We start from the raw sequence: 17,008 nt of genomic DNA on the forward strand, positions 1-17,008 counted from the left end.
TCCACAGCAAGGCTGTCCAAGATGCAAATCCCAGGATTTTGGGAAATTATGGGAAATGGGAGCACTGTAGTACTGGCTGAGCCAGGAGGGAAGCCCCACACCTCAGGTCCAGCATCATGAGAGGCTCCTCTGAGGGAGGATCCGTCCAGCACCCCCAGAGCCCCATGAGCTGCATGCCAGTGCTGTGCTGGCAGAGAAACTTCAGGCAATGAGAGGAAGAAACAAAAGCAAAACCAAACATCTTTCAAAATATCCCTTCCCGGTAGCATGCACTGTCATGCAGTTCTTCCAAAGCCATGGTTTATGTGGCTCAGGAGGGTAGTTTCATGCCCTAACTCCTGCATGATGGATTTTACAATTTGTTAAAGAAACTCATCAATCCTCAGCAGTCATTTTTAATGCCCAGAGCCTCCACAAACTCCCGCATTTTGCTGATCCCCCAATTTCAAATCATTTGAAATTGCTGTTACTATTACAGCTCTGCTCCTAAAGCTAAGCATTATGGCACACTCCAGACTTCCAGCATCGTGTGCTGGTGTAATAAACAGATTAACTGTGATTTATGAACAATAAGTTCTGGTTATTTGAAAGGAAACATTACCTCCCTAGACCAATTCTGACAACCAGAGATCTCTCATTATGCAGACATTATTTCCACCTACCCATAATCATTGGGTTAGAGCATCCTTTTCAACCTGGTAAATGTATCACCACAGTTTTCCACTACAAACTTTGGGCATCCAAAGCATCTGCCAGGAAGCCCCACCAAAGGCAGAACACCAGCCTGAATTGACCCAGTGAGACAATTCCTATTTTAAATTCAAATTATTAAAAAGAGATAATATTAAAGCAACAACAAATTAAAAAGCTTTTCCAGAGAAGGGCCACAGTGGAGGCAGGTGCATCACAGAAGGGTCCAGCAATACTCCAGTTAGCAGAGGATTGATAAGATAATACAGAGATCTGTTTCTTGACCTTATTTACTTGTAAAGTCTAATAAGAGTTTTAATATTCTCTTCCATGAATTGGATTAATTCTTTGAGTCCACTCTGAAATGTCAGCTTAGTATTTTACAAGCCCACAAGCAGGAGTTGACATTTTCACATGCACTTCTCACCTGAAGCCACTAAACTAACCACCCCACTCAGGACACTTTCAAGTCCTGCTAAGCATCACTTTATACATTTATTCAGTTAATTGCAATCACTTTCCTCCTTTTTAGAAAAGCTGAGAAGCCCTGCACACTGGCTAGACAGCCAAGCCCATCCTCACAGCACAGCTGTAACCTGCAGGTCCCATCTCCCCTCTGCAGGGCTGGTTCAGCCCCAAAACCTCCCCAGTCCCAGCACCTCTCACCTCCACATCCACAAATAGTTTTTGACTTTCCAAGCCAGAGATTTCTCCCACATGCCCCATATCACTTCCTCCCTCCCCAACACACCACGGGCAACAATGCAGTGCTAAAGTCCACCCAAGGCTCTTCCTACTGCCAACACCTGAAAGACCTCCTTGAATTATCAAAACTTAATTGGCTTAAAGACCCTGGAGTATTAGACTATTCCAAATGATGAGACAAGCTCTGCTGGGCAATGCTGGTATCAATGGTGCTTAATGTGCAAAAGCTCCCACCACACAGCCCAATCTCTTCTCACCTAATTGCTACGTGTATCTTGGACTTACCTGTGCAAGGCATAATTAGTAAAGATAAAATACTTTATATAGTTAAACCTCTTTAATGGAATAAAAGAAATCTCAGCTCCCTCACCTTGACTCTAACATAGTAACACAGGCTCTTGAAAAATGAAAAGCCTTGAAGGATTTGGAATAAGAAACTTGGAGAGACAATCGCTAATCTTTTATCTTCCAGACTTCAAGCAGAATCAAGTTCTTCAAAGAAAACCCAATAAAGCCCAGACATTTTCATCATAACAAAATAAATAATTCAGTCATACTTTAGAGGACTCCAACATTACGATTGGCTATTTGATATATTTGTGGCTTAGGTGCCTCTAAACTGATTAAGGATAACCTGATAGAAGCTTGCAATGTCAGAACTGCCTGCATTCCTGACAGATATGAATGGACAGTGGAAATAACTATAAATAACCAAAATGGCTGCATTTATGCCTAATGGAGAATTTACAGCCTTCAGAGCTGCCTGGTAGGACTAAGAGTTACAGCTCTGCCTTTATCCTGCCACAGCGCACAAGGAGAGATGAATCGACATCCTCCCCACAGCAGCTGCTCTGCCAGAGCCACCAAGGGCCCTATCCAGAGGAGAAAAGGAACAGGATTCTCCCAAGAATAAGAAAATAATCATGTACAGGCAGGTTTGTTGGTGTTGATTTATTATGGCCTTCCTAGAAACCACTGTGAAGCACACATCCCCTCAAATCCCTGTAGCCCCTGCAAGTTTCCCCCAACACAGGTTTTATTATTTTCCAGCTGCTATCTGCAGAAGGGAAGATGCCACTGGCTTTGAGGGAATAGACCAGGACTTCATTTACCCCTCCAGGTCTTCACCAAGGGGGCCTCAACTGCAGCATCCCAGGCAATTTTTCACTTTGGGTTACCACACTCCTAACCTTCCCACATCCACCACATTCCCAAAGCTCCAGCAGCAGTGCAGCCCCACAGGAGCTCTTTGGGAAGTGGACAGAAGCAAATTCTGCCCCCACACCAGCACTGGGGCAGCTCGGTTCAGGGTCAGGAGCAGCCCCCTTTTGTGTCTCATGATTTACACCACTGCTAGGGGATCACAGAGCCACTGACACACTCCCAGCTCCGTGTTGGCACCACATGGGAAAAGCCCTCCAGCATGAGACTGGCACCAAGAGAAGGAGCTGCAGAGAGGCAGCACCAGATTCTGCTGTTCACTTATTTGAGCAATCACTTAAAATACTGAAAGCAGCTCTCCCCAGGAGCTCTGTGCAGAAGCAGTCCCTCACAGCCAGCTCTCCTGTTCCTGCTCTCCTCACTCGATGGAAGGGGAGATTACCAGGAAAGCTGACACCAAGAATGGGTGCAGATGTTCCCCCTTCTCTCAGAGGTCCTTCTGTGCTTAATTGTGTCACCATCTTTCCCCTTTTTCAAGTACCTTTTCCCTTGAACAGAGAACTGGTAGGAATGTACCACAAAAGCTGCAAGTGAGCAGCTGCTAAAGCTTTAAGTCTGTTATCCACAAAGCAATGTGGCCAATATGCAGGGTAAGAAATTCAGTGACCATTCAAAAGCAAATTCCCAAGCTTGGGAAGCAGGAGGAATCAGGCTGATAAACATGCACACAAGACAACCCCAGGGAACAGCGTTCTTTAGTGAGGGAAGGGGAGATAAAGAAGAGCCACACTGGTATTTTCCTGCTCAAGTTTACCTTTCACAAAGTTGAGCCATTCAGATTTAATGTTTAGGAAATCAACAGAATTCATTGAGGGATTTTTTTGTTATTGTCATTGTTTCAGTAGGAAGAGACTCGATGGTGGTAGGGCCAGAAATTCCCTCAATTCCCTCATTGAAAAAAAGCAAAGATCTAATATCAGAAGAAAAAGAGGGGGAAAGCAAACCAAAGGCAAGGTTGTCACCAGTCCCTCCAGCAGCTGAGTTGCACAAACTACTGCTTAGTTTGGATGAGAACATTTAGCAATACACATAACAAGACATGAGCAGTTCTGAGGTGATGGGGTTCATCCCAGCTTCAGAGCTGAGAAGCCCAACCAGGAGGCACCAGCAGGGATACACCAAGGGAAAGTGAAAAAACTGCCCACAAAAAAAATCCTGGAGTAAGATTTAACTGCAGTCGAGGCAGCCACAATCCATTTTAACACTGTCAAACACAGCAAGTTTCCAAAAGATTAAATCACTACTTAAATCATCTTCATAATTTTAAAAAATGCCTCTGAGATAAGACCAGGAGCTAATTGTACCATTTAAATTTAGTGAAGGGAAGATTTTTTTGCTTGGGATTTTTCCTTCATAACTGCAATAAAGAAAATGCCCAAGGGTCTAAAACTAATAATCTAATAAACTTTGCTAAGTGAACATTGTAACAGATAGGCCTGGATGAGATTTCCTGTAAATGCCAGACAATTTCCCTTGATCTTTATCAACAGAGATGCTGCTCTACCTTCAGCAGGAAGAAATTAAATTTGGTGCAAAATAATAACATCTGGGTGAGATTCTGCTTGTCAGACTAGCAGTCCCTTTAGATGCCAGGGTAAAAATATTAAAATTAACTCTGAAGGATTTCACATTTGTGTTTTTAATATGAGTGGCTGAGCTGTGTTTCCATACCAACACATTTCCCCTCTCTGGAGAGAGATGCAATTATCCATCCTCTGCACTGGGTCCCCAGACTGGGGGTCTGACCCAAGGACACACTGGGAGCTCTGTTCCCTGCCAGAGCACATCTCAGAGCTGGCACAGCTTCCAGCTCTTCCATCCAGCACTCCCAGCTCCCAAAGCCACAGGGAATCTGTCCCCAGGACCTGCAGGAGATGCTCAGGGGACACTGGGGCTCCTCCTCCCTGCCCACTCCAGCATCCCCCCAATAGTGCCCTGCACAATTCCTACAGCTGGAGCAGCCTCTGGCATTGCAACCATCAAAATAGTCTTCAACAACCAGCAATCAAAAGATCAACCTATTTCAAAAAGTGTTCTTCTACAAACTTCCAGATTAATTGTAAAGATAACAAAAGTAAATGGTGTTCAAAGTCTAATGAATCGTCCTTCCAAGCCCAAAACACTTTATACAAGGTAATTAAAGTGAGCTCCTCAATGGTTCCAGCTAGGAATTCCTCCTTGCAACGGGACTGCAAACGATTTTTAGTCACTTTAGAGCTTTTTTAATAAGCAGAAGTGGTCAGAAACTGTTCCAATTAAATGCTTTTCTTCCCCACCACCAAGAATGGCAATTGCACATACCAGAGCTGCGCAGAAAAACTTCAGCTTCAAAACCCTGCACGGGTCCCTGGGCCAGGGTGGAAATAACAGTTTTGAAAAAAAAATGGGGGGATAATAAAATCAAAGCAAAGGATTCAACTGTCTCCTGAAGTGGCAGAAAGTTCAGAGCCAGAGCACCCAACTGCTGTGCACAACCTGCAGTTCCACAGGTGTCATTCCCACCCACAATAAAAACCAATGCTGCAGCTTCTGTCAAATGGGAAGGAGGGAGGCACACACTTTGTATTCCACCCAGATTATTCACCATTTCTGAAGCTGGTCCACATTTCCAATGCCTAGGAAACCAATCTTTCATTACTTTTACTCCATTCTGGTTATTAATGCATTTGGATCTTAATGCATTAAGAATTACTGGGGGGAAAAAATGTGCTGTTATCTCCTCAGCAGTTCATTTGATCTTACATTGAGAAAAACAACATATTAAACTTCATCAGTCAGTTGTGGCCCACAACAGAGCTCTGACCTGATCTCACAGGCTTCAGCAGGTCTTGGGTCTTGCTATTAGTGAGGCATAAACAAAAATAAATCAATTATTCTGCAAAAATATAATCATGAAGGAAAAAACGCTTGGTTGCCCATGACTTCTTTTTTAAATACAGGCAAAAACACCATTAATACAGAATGATGGAACCTCAATAGGACAGCACTCAACAAATAAGCAATCATTTCACTGCACATTAACCATGAGGCCCTAAAAAAATTATTGCAGATTTAAGTGGCATAAACTAGTGTGTATCAACACTAAAAAAAATATCTAAAGATACATTTTGCAAAAAAATCCAAGCAAACAAACAACACCATCATATTATCATTTTAAAAAAAGCTGCCCCAGACAGCAGAGCACAGGGCCACCAATACTCAAATACCCCATGGGGCACCAGGGAGCACATCTGGGGACCAGCAGCCTCTGCCACCTTTCCCACAGAAAAAACAACTTTGTTGTGCAGTGAATAACAATAACAATACACACAGCTGAGGCAGAGCTCACCAAGCATTACACTGAGGTGACAACCAGACCACCTCACTGCAGCCCCTATTTTGGGACTGCCAGAGTCAGACCAGACAGTACTTGCATAGAGATTTTAATTCTTAGAAAGGTGCAGTTTTTTAGTTTTTAGTTTTTTGGGGGTTTTTTGGGGTTTTTGTTTTTGTTTTTTTTTTTTTTTATTTGCAGCTCAAGAAGTTCAGCCTCTAAATTTCCATTCATTCTTACAGCTGCAGGAATATTTAGGCCAAGCCCTGCAGAGCAACCATACAGCAAGCCAGGTATATTCCATCCCTAATCATAAACAAGCATCCATAATATCTTCAAACACATGAAAACAAGCAAACAGAAAGCTTCCAGCCACTTGCACTTCCAATTGCCCAGTGCTGAGGAAGAGGAGCAGAAATGCTGCCTCCTCCTGCAGGGGACTGGAGCACCCCCAGTGCTCACTGTCACACTTTCTGAAGAGTCCCTTTGCCAGGATTTCTTCTCCTGGGAAGCTGAGAAGCCTCAGAGAAAAATGAAAACAATAATTATCTGATTTGCTCCTCCTGTGTTTTGCTGCTTTGGAATGTGGAATGGAGATTGTTTACCAACAGGTGCATGTTTGATTGGTTTCATGTGAATTGTTTTTACTACAGGTGCATGTTTGATTAGTTTCATGTGAATTGCTTTTACTACAGGTGCATGTTTGATTAGTTTCATGGGAATTGCTTTTACTACAGGTGCGTGTTTGATTGCTTTCACATGAATTATTTTTACTCAATGACCAATCACTGTTCAGCTGTGTCAGACTGAGAAGCTGGTCATGAGTTTTTTTATTAATATCTTCTTAAGCCTTCTGATGCATCCTTTCTCTATTCTTTAGTATAGTTTTAGTACAGCATTCTTTAATATTATATAGTAACATATAATAATAAATTAGCCTTCTAAGAACATGGAATCAGATTCATCAATTCCCCCTTCATCCTGGGCACCCCAAAAATATCACAGCTCACCTTGGAAGACAGCAGCATTCTGGATGACCAGGAATTTGAGCTCCATGCTGGCAGACTGCAGCAGCTGCTCCATGTTCAGCCTGGCAGCTGCCTGGTACTTCTCCTCCATCTTCCTCGTGCAGCACGTGGAGCCCTTGGGGACACAGACCTGCAGATCAGTCCCTGGAGAGGCACAGGAGAAGTAAACAATTCACATTAAGAGAGGAAGCCAACTCCAAGCATCACCGTGGCCAGCAATTACTGTTCAGGCAAATTGATGGCATTTCTGGAATTTGTCCTGAGCAAGCAGCTTGGCCAAAGGGAAGGGTGGCTAAGGCAGAGCCCAGATTGCTGAGCAGTGGCTCCTGAGAGCTGTGCCTGCCCCAGCTCCCACACACCCCACTATGCCAGTGCTGAGCAGTGATCCCAGCCTCACCCTGCTGTCCCCTGTCTGCCCACAGCAGTGAGGAGTCAGTGAGGGCAGGAAAGTTGTAAAACAGAGACAGGATTTGAGGCTGTGGATTTACAGGGAATAGAGCAATGGATGGAGTTCCATCAAGGAGGATAGGCTCGTGATTTGCATAAAGACTTGAAGTAATTTGGAAGAAACAGTGCTATTTGCCTGCAATTTCTACCCTATTGTATCCCCAGCAACAGCAGTAATAGCAGAAGGACACAACTACAATGATTTACTTGGCTTTTTAGCTGACTTTTAAATTGTACAACCAAATGTCCCCAGTCCATCCTTCCTTTGCAACAGGCAAAGCAGAAATTGCTTCATTTGTGGCTGTCCCAATGCAGAGGGACAGATCCTGAGGGATGTTCTGAGCACTGCACAAGGCAAGAAACTCTTCAGCAGCACCTTCACACATTCACCAGGATGGGACAAGAGCCAGGGGACAAAGGCAGAGGGACACCACTTGCTCTGGCACCTCCAGCACTGCTCAGTGATACTAAACTTCATTTTTGACATTCCCAAAGCATTTATTTATGGAGAAAGTAGACAACTTCAAGAGAAGTGTTGTTAACTATAAATAAATAAAATCTGGGGAAGAAAATATAAATCTTTCTAGGCTCAGACAAGAGAAGATGAAGCAGAAGAGTTGGAATTAGCAGCAATAAAAGGCCCCATCTTCCATCAACTTTTAAGAGCAAACTGAGGCTCCAAACACACAAGCAGAGCAACAAGCTCGTATCAAAGCAAATAGCTCTCCTTATGCAAAACACATCCAATCTGATGCTGCTCTTAGAAACTCAAACCAGCTCCATTACAAATGGCTGCCCAGGGTCAGAGAACAGCCAGCACCCACATTTTTCTGTCTGCCACCCAAAGCAAAAGCAGTTTCCTGCTAGGTTCAGCTCTGCCAAGAACCTGGATTGGGAAGCAGTCCCAGGCCAGTGACCAACAGCACTGACAGAGGGAAGGCTCCTCACACCTCTCACTCTGCCTTCCTGCTGGTTATAGAGAGTTTTTCCTCAGCAAAAGCTACTTTGGTAATTTACATCTTTGCTCTGGAAGGATTACGCTTCCTTTCAGGTTCCCGTCTTTTCTCCTTCACAAGAATCTTTTACCGCATCCACTCCCTCCCTAATTACTAGAAAGTGTCAAAAGTCACTTTTGCAAGTGTAGTCTAGAAGAACAGGATTAATATTAATGTCAGTTCAATCGTGTGCTTCCTGAAGAAGAGTCGTGCACGGTGCCAAGGGAAAACCAGCTGTCAGGGCTCAGGAGCAGCGACAGCAAAATCCTCCTCCCTCCAGCCCCATCCCTTCCCTGGCACAGCATGGGAAAAGGAACATGAAACACTTCATCTACAACATGCATTGCATGTGGGGAAAGGAGATTTAACTAGTGCAGGCCCTGCTGTTGCTGCAAAAAAACCTTGTACAAAGAGGGTCCACACCTCCATCCTGACTCCATCACTCCCCACTGCCTCAGTTTCCCCTTCTGCAAAGCAGGATGCCCAACAAATCCCTTCCTCAAGCCCTCTGGCACAGAACCAGCACCACCAATGTCTCAAGCTCAAGCCTCAGTGATTTGTGAACTCACCCACTCCAGAGGAGCACAGCGACAGGTATTTCATGCACTGAAAAAATAAAAGGGACCATAAAACCACGTAACAGCAAGATACTGCATTAATGAGAGAAGCAGTTGTATAACAGCAAGTTAAAGAGGTTTTTTAAAGTCAAACCCAACTCAATTTACACCACGAAAAGGCTTAGCATGGTCTCTTTAACACTACAGTATGCCCATAAATTTCTTTTTAATACAAAGCTTATTTCCTCCTACATTTATTATATTCGGACACATTTCAAATTATAAAATAAAAATCCTTCCATGATTAATGGAAATACCAATATAGAAAATCTGAGAGTTGGCAATTAAGAGGTCTCTGCAAGTTAAAGCCAAGGATAGGAAGCAGCAAGGTCACCTACTCACATCCCATCCTTCTTTTTAGCAATTAAGCCAACTTCTCCCCTTAAATGGATCTTTATTTTTCTGCAGTAAAAAGACAGACACATGCTGTATCAGAGCAGTCACAGAGGAGGAGGAAAAAGCCTGGGAATTAACTCAGCTTAAAATGTTTTACAGAGACAGCCAACTAAGAAACGTCATGGTAAACACAACAGGACAACACAGGCAGGGCAGGCTCTTGGAAGGTAGCAGGGAAAAGCTCCTTCTTGGCACAGTGCTGCTACAGAGGGACAGGGAATGGGGGCCTGACTCCCATCTGCCAGCTCTTTTCTGTGTATGGCTCTCCCAGATGGCGAGCTGGCTCCAACACTCCATCCCCAAATCCCCCAGGAGCAGCAGGGACGGGAGGTTTCAATGCCCGTCCCCCAGAAGCCACCAAGCCACCCTGCTGACCCCAGCCCCACAGACACAGATGGAACAGAGACAAAGCTTTTGACCGGCCAATGTATTTGGGGCTTACTCATGCCATTGCTGGAGGAGCCTTTTCTGCAGCCCCCAGGAGCCCCAAGGACTCACAGACCACGCTCTGGAAGCGTGAAGGATGCGCTGAGCCTGGGAACGCTCAGCAAGCCCACGGAGCAGACACCAGCAGTAAATGAATTAGGGTGCCACACGTTTCTGCCTCCAAAAAAATGCACGGGAAAAGGTCCTGTGAGTCATCAAATCCTACCTCAGCCTCCCCATCCACCCCCTCTGAGCATTTTATCTAACACAAACACCTCCAGCCATACTCCGGCTTGTGAGATAGCAAAGCCCATTCCGCTGCCTAATGGCCCTTCACTGTTAAGACCGTTTTTATCTCCCAACCTACACAACCCCTTTTTCTTAAAGTTTCAAGTCATTACACCTTGTAATGCCAGTCTCAGCCCTTGCAAACAACCTTCTCCTTTTGCTATAAATCACTACAAACTCATTTTCAGAAAGAAAGTGTCCCTCACATTACTGCAACCGTTTTATTAAATTGCATTTGGATGCTCACAATACCAATCTTGGCAAGATTAGTGAGATGATGAGATGCCAAGCGCAGCAGCCTGACCCTCTGACACCCAACTCCCACGGCTGAGAAGGCACTGCCTGCAGCCCCTTCCTTCCATGGGTGCAGGAGCACCAGGCTCCATCAGAACTGTGCCATTTATGCCATCTTGGGGAACAGCAGTGTAAATGCTCCAGCAATTTTGCATAGGCTCCCAGCTGACAGAAATAAACTCTAAAGCAGCACTAATTTCAGTAGCACCCTGCCTCTTCCTCCTCCCGACAGGGAATTTTTACTGGCAGTGAATTTAAACCATTACATTTGACTTTGATGTACAATTATTCCCGCAGATAGGTGGTGAGTACAGCAGAAGTGAAAATCATTTCAGTGGATTAAATGTCAAAAATAAAAACCCTCAAGATCATCTAGGGGGAGTTGTGGACTCCTTCACAAGGCTGAAGGATTTTCCTTTGATTTTAAGCATCCCAGGATAGCTTCAACCCTGTCATCAGATACAGGCAGGCAAGCTGTGCACGCTGAGGCACACGAGCCTTCCCACCCAGATCCAATGGCAGCTAAAATCAGATTAACATTCCCCCCAGACTTACCCCAGGCACTGCCAAAATAAGAACCTGTCCCTGCTTCACGCCACATTCCTGCGGCCTCCTCCCCACGTGAGGGGCTCTGCTACTCCGTGCAGTGGCACCTTCACCTTCTGCAGTCTGCAAGTGTCAGAGGAGTTCCTCCCACCCTCCTAACTCACCAATTTGTACTATTACCCACGAGAAATATGCTGTTTTGGGTCAATTTGCCTCCTCCAGTTGTTTTACAACCAGCATCATGCTTTAAATAGATAAAAGCAGTGAGTCAACATTTAAATATAGTGGATTTTCCCCCAGCTTTTTCAATACTTTTTTATTAAGAACCTTTTAAATGATGTGATTAGGGGGTTGTGCATCTGTCAGTGCCTTTTAATGCTCAGCATCTAGGGGGAGGAAAAGGAAATGCAACTGTTTAGAACCCAGATTTAATGCTGATCTTTATAAACCTAATTAAAGAGATATAAATTATAAACCAACTCTTTCAATAGGTGATTTAAGTTGGAACAGTATGCATAGTACATGGGATATTTATTACTGCTTAATTATCCTTTATTTTCTATTCCATCTTGTGTTTCACAAGACCATCTGACTCTGGATTCCTCCCCTGCTCTTACAATGTTGGCCAGATGATTCTCATGCAAATCAAACACCCTATAAAAACACATCTTTTAAAAGAAGACATTACAGTGAAAAATAGGTTTTACAGAGTAAAAGTTTCCTCCTAAGAAATGCACAAACACTGTCATCAATGGAGTTAACTTTGGGCACTCACTCCCCCACACAGATTTGTTACAGTCACATGCACACATCCCACAGCCATTCCAAAGAGCAGGAAGAACACTGTTCAGGATGTTGTTAAAGTTAACCCCTGGGAAAAAAAAATAAAATTAATGATCTCACTATAAAACCACTGCCTGGGGAGGTTACTAAATTTTAGGGTTCTGCTCCTGCTCTCAACTATCAAGAGAGCAACTTGCAGGCCTGAAATAATTAAGAACAGAAAACTCAATTATCTAGTAAACTAAGCTTTTAAACCACCGTGCTAAGCTAAATGGAAAGGCTGCACAGGGAGGAGCATCATTAGTCCCACTCAGGAAAAACAGAATAAAAGAGCAGGAGTACAAAGGGAACCAGCTCATGAGCAAAGGCACGTCGAGTTCAGCAGGAAGAGTTGGGATTTTTAATTTTTAAACTGCACATTGGCACACACCAGCTGCCAAAAATAAAAAATAGAGAAGAAAGCTTGACATGCTCAGCCAGCCACTTGTAAAGCATTACACCTCAACTCCAAAAGGTTAATCTCCTATTTTCTTAGGGTGAATCCATATTTGCTTCCATCAAAGAAAATGAACAAAAAGCTGGAAATAACACTTTGCTGCAGGAGAAGGAAAACAGATCTGCCAACAGATATTTCTGTCAAGATAAATATTCCTCAGTTTTCCACTGTTCCAGAGCAGAGGCACCCATCCCCTGTCCCCATCCTGCCAAGGCACCAGCTCACCCCTTCCCCTCCACCCACAGGAACCAGCCCAATTACCTGTCACCACCAATACAGAGAAACACAAATGGCAGACAGGAGAGAAAAACAGAGCAGCAGAAATGGAAATTCAAGCTGCTGTTTATAGATAGGAGAAATTATGCAGAGAAAAGACAAATGGAGGAAGAAAATCAAGACAGGCAACATAGCAAAAAGAGAATTTAGTTATTACTGAGCATGAAGCCCCAGCACAGAACCACAGGCTGGCATTCAGTCTCATCTTCATCAAAACCCAGAAAAGCACTCTCCCATCACCCTGCCTTCACTCTCCCCAGCACAAGATCTCTGATCCAGGTCCAGTCAAGGTGTTGCCATGAATTACACCCTCCCAGCCCTCAGAACAGCCAGCCACAGCTGACAGCACTTAGGCTTTGCTGTTCCCCACCTCTGAGCCAGCCAAAGCAACTCCAGAGGGACAAAATCCTGGTCCCCACACTGCAGGACCAGAGGAGCCTCTCAGTGCCTGGTGCACGCCTGCAGCTACTCCCAGAACACCAACACTGCTCACGAAACAGCATGGCACTTCCCTCACATTTAACAGAATTGCCTTTTTTAGGGTTTTTGTAAAATTAGAAGTGTGGTCTGTCTATTTCCGAGCTCTCCTACGGAGCTTGCTGTGCCCATGTCCCTCCAGCCCACACATGCTGATGCGGTAAAATTGAGCTGTGGGACATTTCTCCTGAGTGTGCTGCAACTCAGCAGCATTTCCACTACTTACTCCTTCAGCAGCAACTGCTCATAATGCAAAATAGGCTTCCAGAAACAATTATGTCAAAAAAAAAAATCCACATTTTAAATAAGTTGTTTAACTTCAGTTTCTCCAGGGTGGAGTGATCCACTGGGAAAGGTTCTCAGAATTGATTCCATGGTGATTTGTGGCTGGGAACTCCAAAACTTTTTTTAATTGACAGATGTAGGAAAGGAAAAAAAGTAATAAACAGATGCCTGGAAAACAGTCCTTGAGTGATGTTCCCCTATTACAGAGATTTATGCAGCTGCTAGTAGGAGAAGCAAGTGCTCTGAAGTGTAATTACCACACAGAGTCATGCAAGATGGGCCAGATCCAAGGTATAAGCAAGCAGTCATTGCTTTAATTATGATCAAGTTTATGTACTTAGGCAAATGTAAAATCCACTTTCGATTTGATATGTGGGAACTTTATCATTGTAACAAGCTGGAAGCATTCACTTGAAACACCAGCCCTGTTAGGAGCTATTGATCCAGCTGCCCACAGGCTCTGCAGAGAGCACGGGGCTCCTTTCTCCTCCTGGCTGCCAGGGATGCACCTGGGGCTCACAGGGCAGGGAGAACCCAACTGAGGAACCCCAGCAACCTGAACCCTGCTTTCTGGGGAAGACACCAGGGCAAAAACACCCTCTGCAATCACAGCCAGGCCAGGCTGGGGGATGCTGCTGCTTTCTGGGGAAGGACTGATCCCATTGCAGCCCCTCAATACAATGGGAGCCATTCTCCAGGAACCTGCCCACCCCTCCATCACCTCCCTGGAGTGTGTAAAAACACACTCAGCAAAGTTACCTAGGAATCAAAGCAAGAATCTCACTGGCTTTCAAAGAAACAACTTCCTTCTGACAAACAGAATTTGTCCACTCAGTGGTGATAAGAGCAGTTCTTTCCTGCAACTCTCCATGCAAACATTTCACTGGAAAGCATTCCAGTGCCCCTTCCTTACTGACCAGGAGACTGAGGCTGTGTGGGACAGAGAGAGAAGAGATGCTGCTCCTGCAGCTGGTCTGAAAGGAGCATTAAGTGTTGAAATTTACATGAGAAGAGAATGTAAGGGCAGGTAGGGATAGGAAGGGTACACTCTCACCGGGACTTACAGCTAAACTCCTCTCATATCTCTCACAGCTCTTGATAAGCTGAGGCATTGCTACAGTCCAAAAGACTTGGGATTTACAGCAGCCACAGCACCTCACGGTCCCAGCTTCGGACACCCCATTCCCCCCTCCCTCTCCTGTGCTGCAGCAGCTCACAGCTGAAGGAACCCCTGTGTTTGTGGCCTGTGCGACACCGAATGCAAGAAACCCAACTCAACACATCGTTATTAAGAGCAGCCACCGCTGGCGATGATCTCATTGCACCTCCCCTGCCTGTCACGTTTGCCCGTTATCTCTTGCTTTTCATACTTTGATCTGAAGGTTTTCAGGGCAGGCGTTCTCGGCTGCGTGTTGAGCCAGGCACAGCAGCACCGAGCTCTCAGGCAGCTCCGAACGCAGCCCTGAACCCGATCCGTCTGTGTGCACACACTGCCAGCACACAGCCACCACCTGCAGCACCGGCACTCCCTAGCCCCCAAAAAGCCTTTAAAAGGCAAAGAATTCAAATATTCCGCTTACATTTTAAAAGAGGAATGAGGCATATATACAGAAAGCAGCCTCGCACTGGGTAGGTGGTGAGGTTTGGTGCGGTACCAGCCCGGCAGCCACCTGTACTGGGAACTGCAGAGCCCAATAACACCTATCGCCTCTCCCAGACCCGCCAGGCTCGCACCCCGCACGGTTCCCGCACAGCCCGGGGAGCGCCGGCTGCCTCCTTCCAGCCCCATCCTCCGGAGCTGCGCAGCCCAGGGTTCAGGCTGGGATGAGGCTTGGGATGCTGTCGGAGCAGTCCCACAGGGCGGGATTGCCTCGGACCCCGGCACACCCCGGGCAGAGGGAAGCGGCTGTGGCGGAGCCGGGACCTGCAGAGACGTGACGGGCGCACGGAGCGTCCGCTGCCCGGCGGGGACACCGCGAGCTCCCGGGGACCGCGCACCGGACCCCGACAGCGGCAAGCGAGGACGGGGCGGGCTGGTCCCTCCGGCAGCGCCGGGCTCTGCCCGACAGCCCGAGCTCACCTCGGCCACCCGGGGTGCAAAACGCTCCCGAACAAACCGAGCGCAATAAAGACCCGCTCTCCAGCGGGCTCCCATTGCCGCGACGTAATCACCGGCTCCGTGAGATCCCCACATCCGAGACGCGCCAGCACCGAGCGGCCGTCAGCTCCTGCAGCCGGGGGAGGGCAGCTCCCCGCGGGAGAGCGGGCAGCCCGCACCCGGCTCCGCAGCGTCCCGCAGCCGCACGGCGACCCCGGCCCACGGCCCCGGCTCCAGGCACTGCAGCCGCTTCGCCCCGTACCCGAACGGCCCCGGTGACCCCCGGCGAGACAACGACGGCCGGCCACACACCTTGGGGAGAGCGCTCTCACCTGGCACGGGGCTCTCGGGCACCCACTTGGCTCCGGGCTGCAGCACCTGGAAGGCGGCGCGTACCGGGCGGCAGGCGGCTTCCCCCGCCAGCTGCGCGGCCGCCGGGGCACCGAGCAGCGCGGCCGCCAGCAGCAGCAGCACTCCGCCGGTCCGCGACATCCTCCCGGGCCAGCGGGGCGCTCCTCTAGGCGCTGCCAGCGGGCATGGCCGTCGTGCCGGGACGCGCCGGGACCGGGAGCAGCGCAGCGGAGCTCGGCCCGCGCCTCGCGCGGCGCTCCCGGGGCGCCGGTCCCGGCCCCGCGCGCTGCCCCGCCCCGGCCCTGATTGGCGCCCGCCCCCCGCCCGCGGGAAACTCGCCCCGCGTGGGCACCGCCCCGGCGCTCATTGGGCCCCGCGGGGCGGCCCCGCCCCCCCGCGCCACGCCCGACCCGCCCCGCGCCGCACCTGTGCGCGCCATCCCGCCCGGTACCGGCACCGGCACCCACACCGGCCCTGATCTCGGCACCGACCCCGACACTGATCCTGATCCCGGCACCGACCCCGACACTGATCCCGGCTCCGACACCGACCCTGATCCCGATACCTGATCCCGGCACCGACCCCGGCACCGGCACCGACCCCGACCCTGGCACGGATACTGATCCCGGCACGGCACCGGCACAGCCGCGGGCTCACCCCGCTCGCAGCGCCGCTCCCGGTGCCGCCTCGCTCAGTGCCCGTGCGGTGCGGACCCTGCGTAGCCCCACGCGCGCACTGCCGTGGGAGGTGGGGTGCGCGGTGCCCGGTTTGCACCTGGGTGCGCGGTGCCCGGTTTGCACGGGTTCACAGGGCTGCACCGAGAGTGAACAGAGCGTCCCTTGAGCCCTTGCCAGCCGGGGCTGCAAGGGAAGGCGAGGTTCCACGCACTGCACTGGACCCTTCCCGTGAGGGTGAGGGACGGAGTGGGACTCACCTGGAAACTCCACCATGAGGGGGGAGTGGTGCTGAGTGTGGGGCTGTGAGCATCAATGAGCACCCCCGGGGCAGCACTGAAATCTGGATAGCTCAGTCTCCAGAACGCCCAGGAGAGCCACGGGTCTGTTGGGTGTGCACAGGACAAATCACCAGAGGAGCTACCTGGAAACAGCCAGCTCTACATGAGCAGCTCGTGTTCCTCCATTTCTGCACCAGTTTCCAGATGCAGTCTTTGGGAATGCCTCACTCACTGTGCTGAAGTCCCCCAGGGTCTCAGAGTCCTGGTCAGATCCTGTGTCCCCCAGCTGCAAGGACATTCCAGCTCCATCTCACCAGCAAA

At 48.2% G+C, this 17,008-nt stretch overlaps 1 protein-coding gene across 1 annotated transcript in view; it reads right to left on the reverse strand.

Annotated features, from left to right (window-relative positions):
- The window catches only part of GPC3 (glypican 3), a 138,134-nt gene extending 122,261 nt beyond the window's left edge, over positions 1 to 15,873 (reverse strand). The window contains exons 1-2 of the mRNA XM_058814203.1: positions 15,714 to 15,873; positions 6,940 to 7,101 (exon numbers count right to left, since the gene is read on the reverse strand). Of these exons, the coding sequence (XP_058670186.1) occupies positions 6,940 to 7,101; positions 15,714 to 15,873 (322 nt within the window). The remainder of the gene's footprint in view (positions 1 to 6,939; positions 7,102 to 15,713) is intronic.
- Between the last annotated feature and the right edge of the window lie 1,135 nt (positions 15,874 to 17,008).

Source organism: Ammospiza caudacuta, chromosome 14, assembly GCF_027887145.1.
Source record: "Ammospiza caudacuta isolate bAmmCau1 chromosome 14, bAmmCau1.pri, whole genome shotgun sequence".
Classification (NCBI taxonomy): Eukaryota; Metazoa; Chordata; class Aves; order Passeriformes; family Passerellidae; genus Ammospiza; species Ammospiza caudacuta.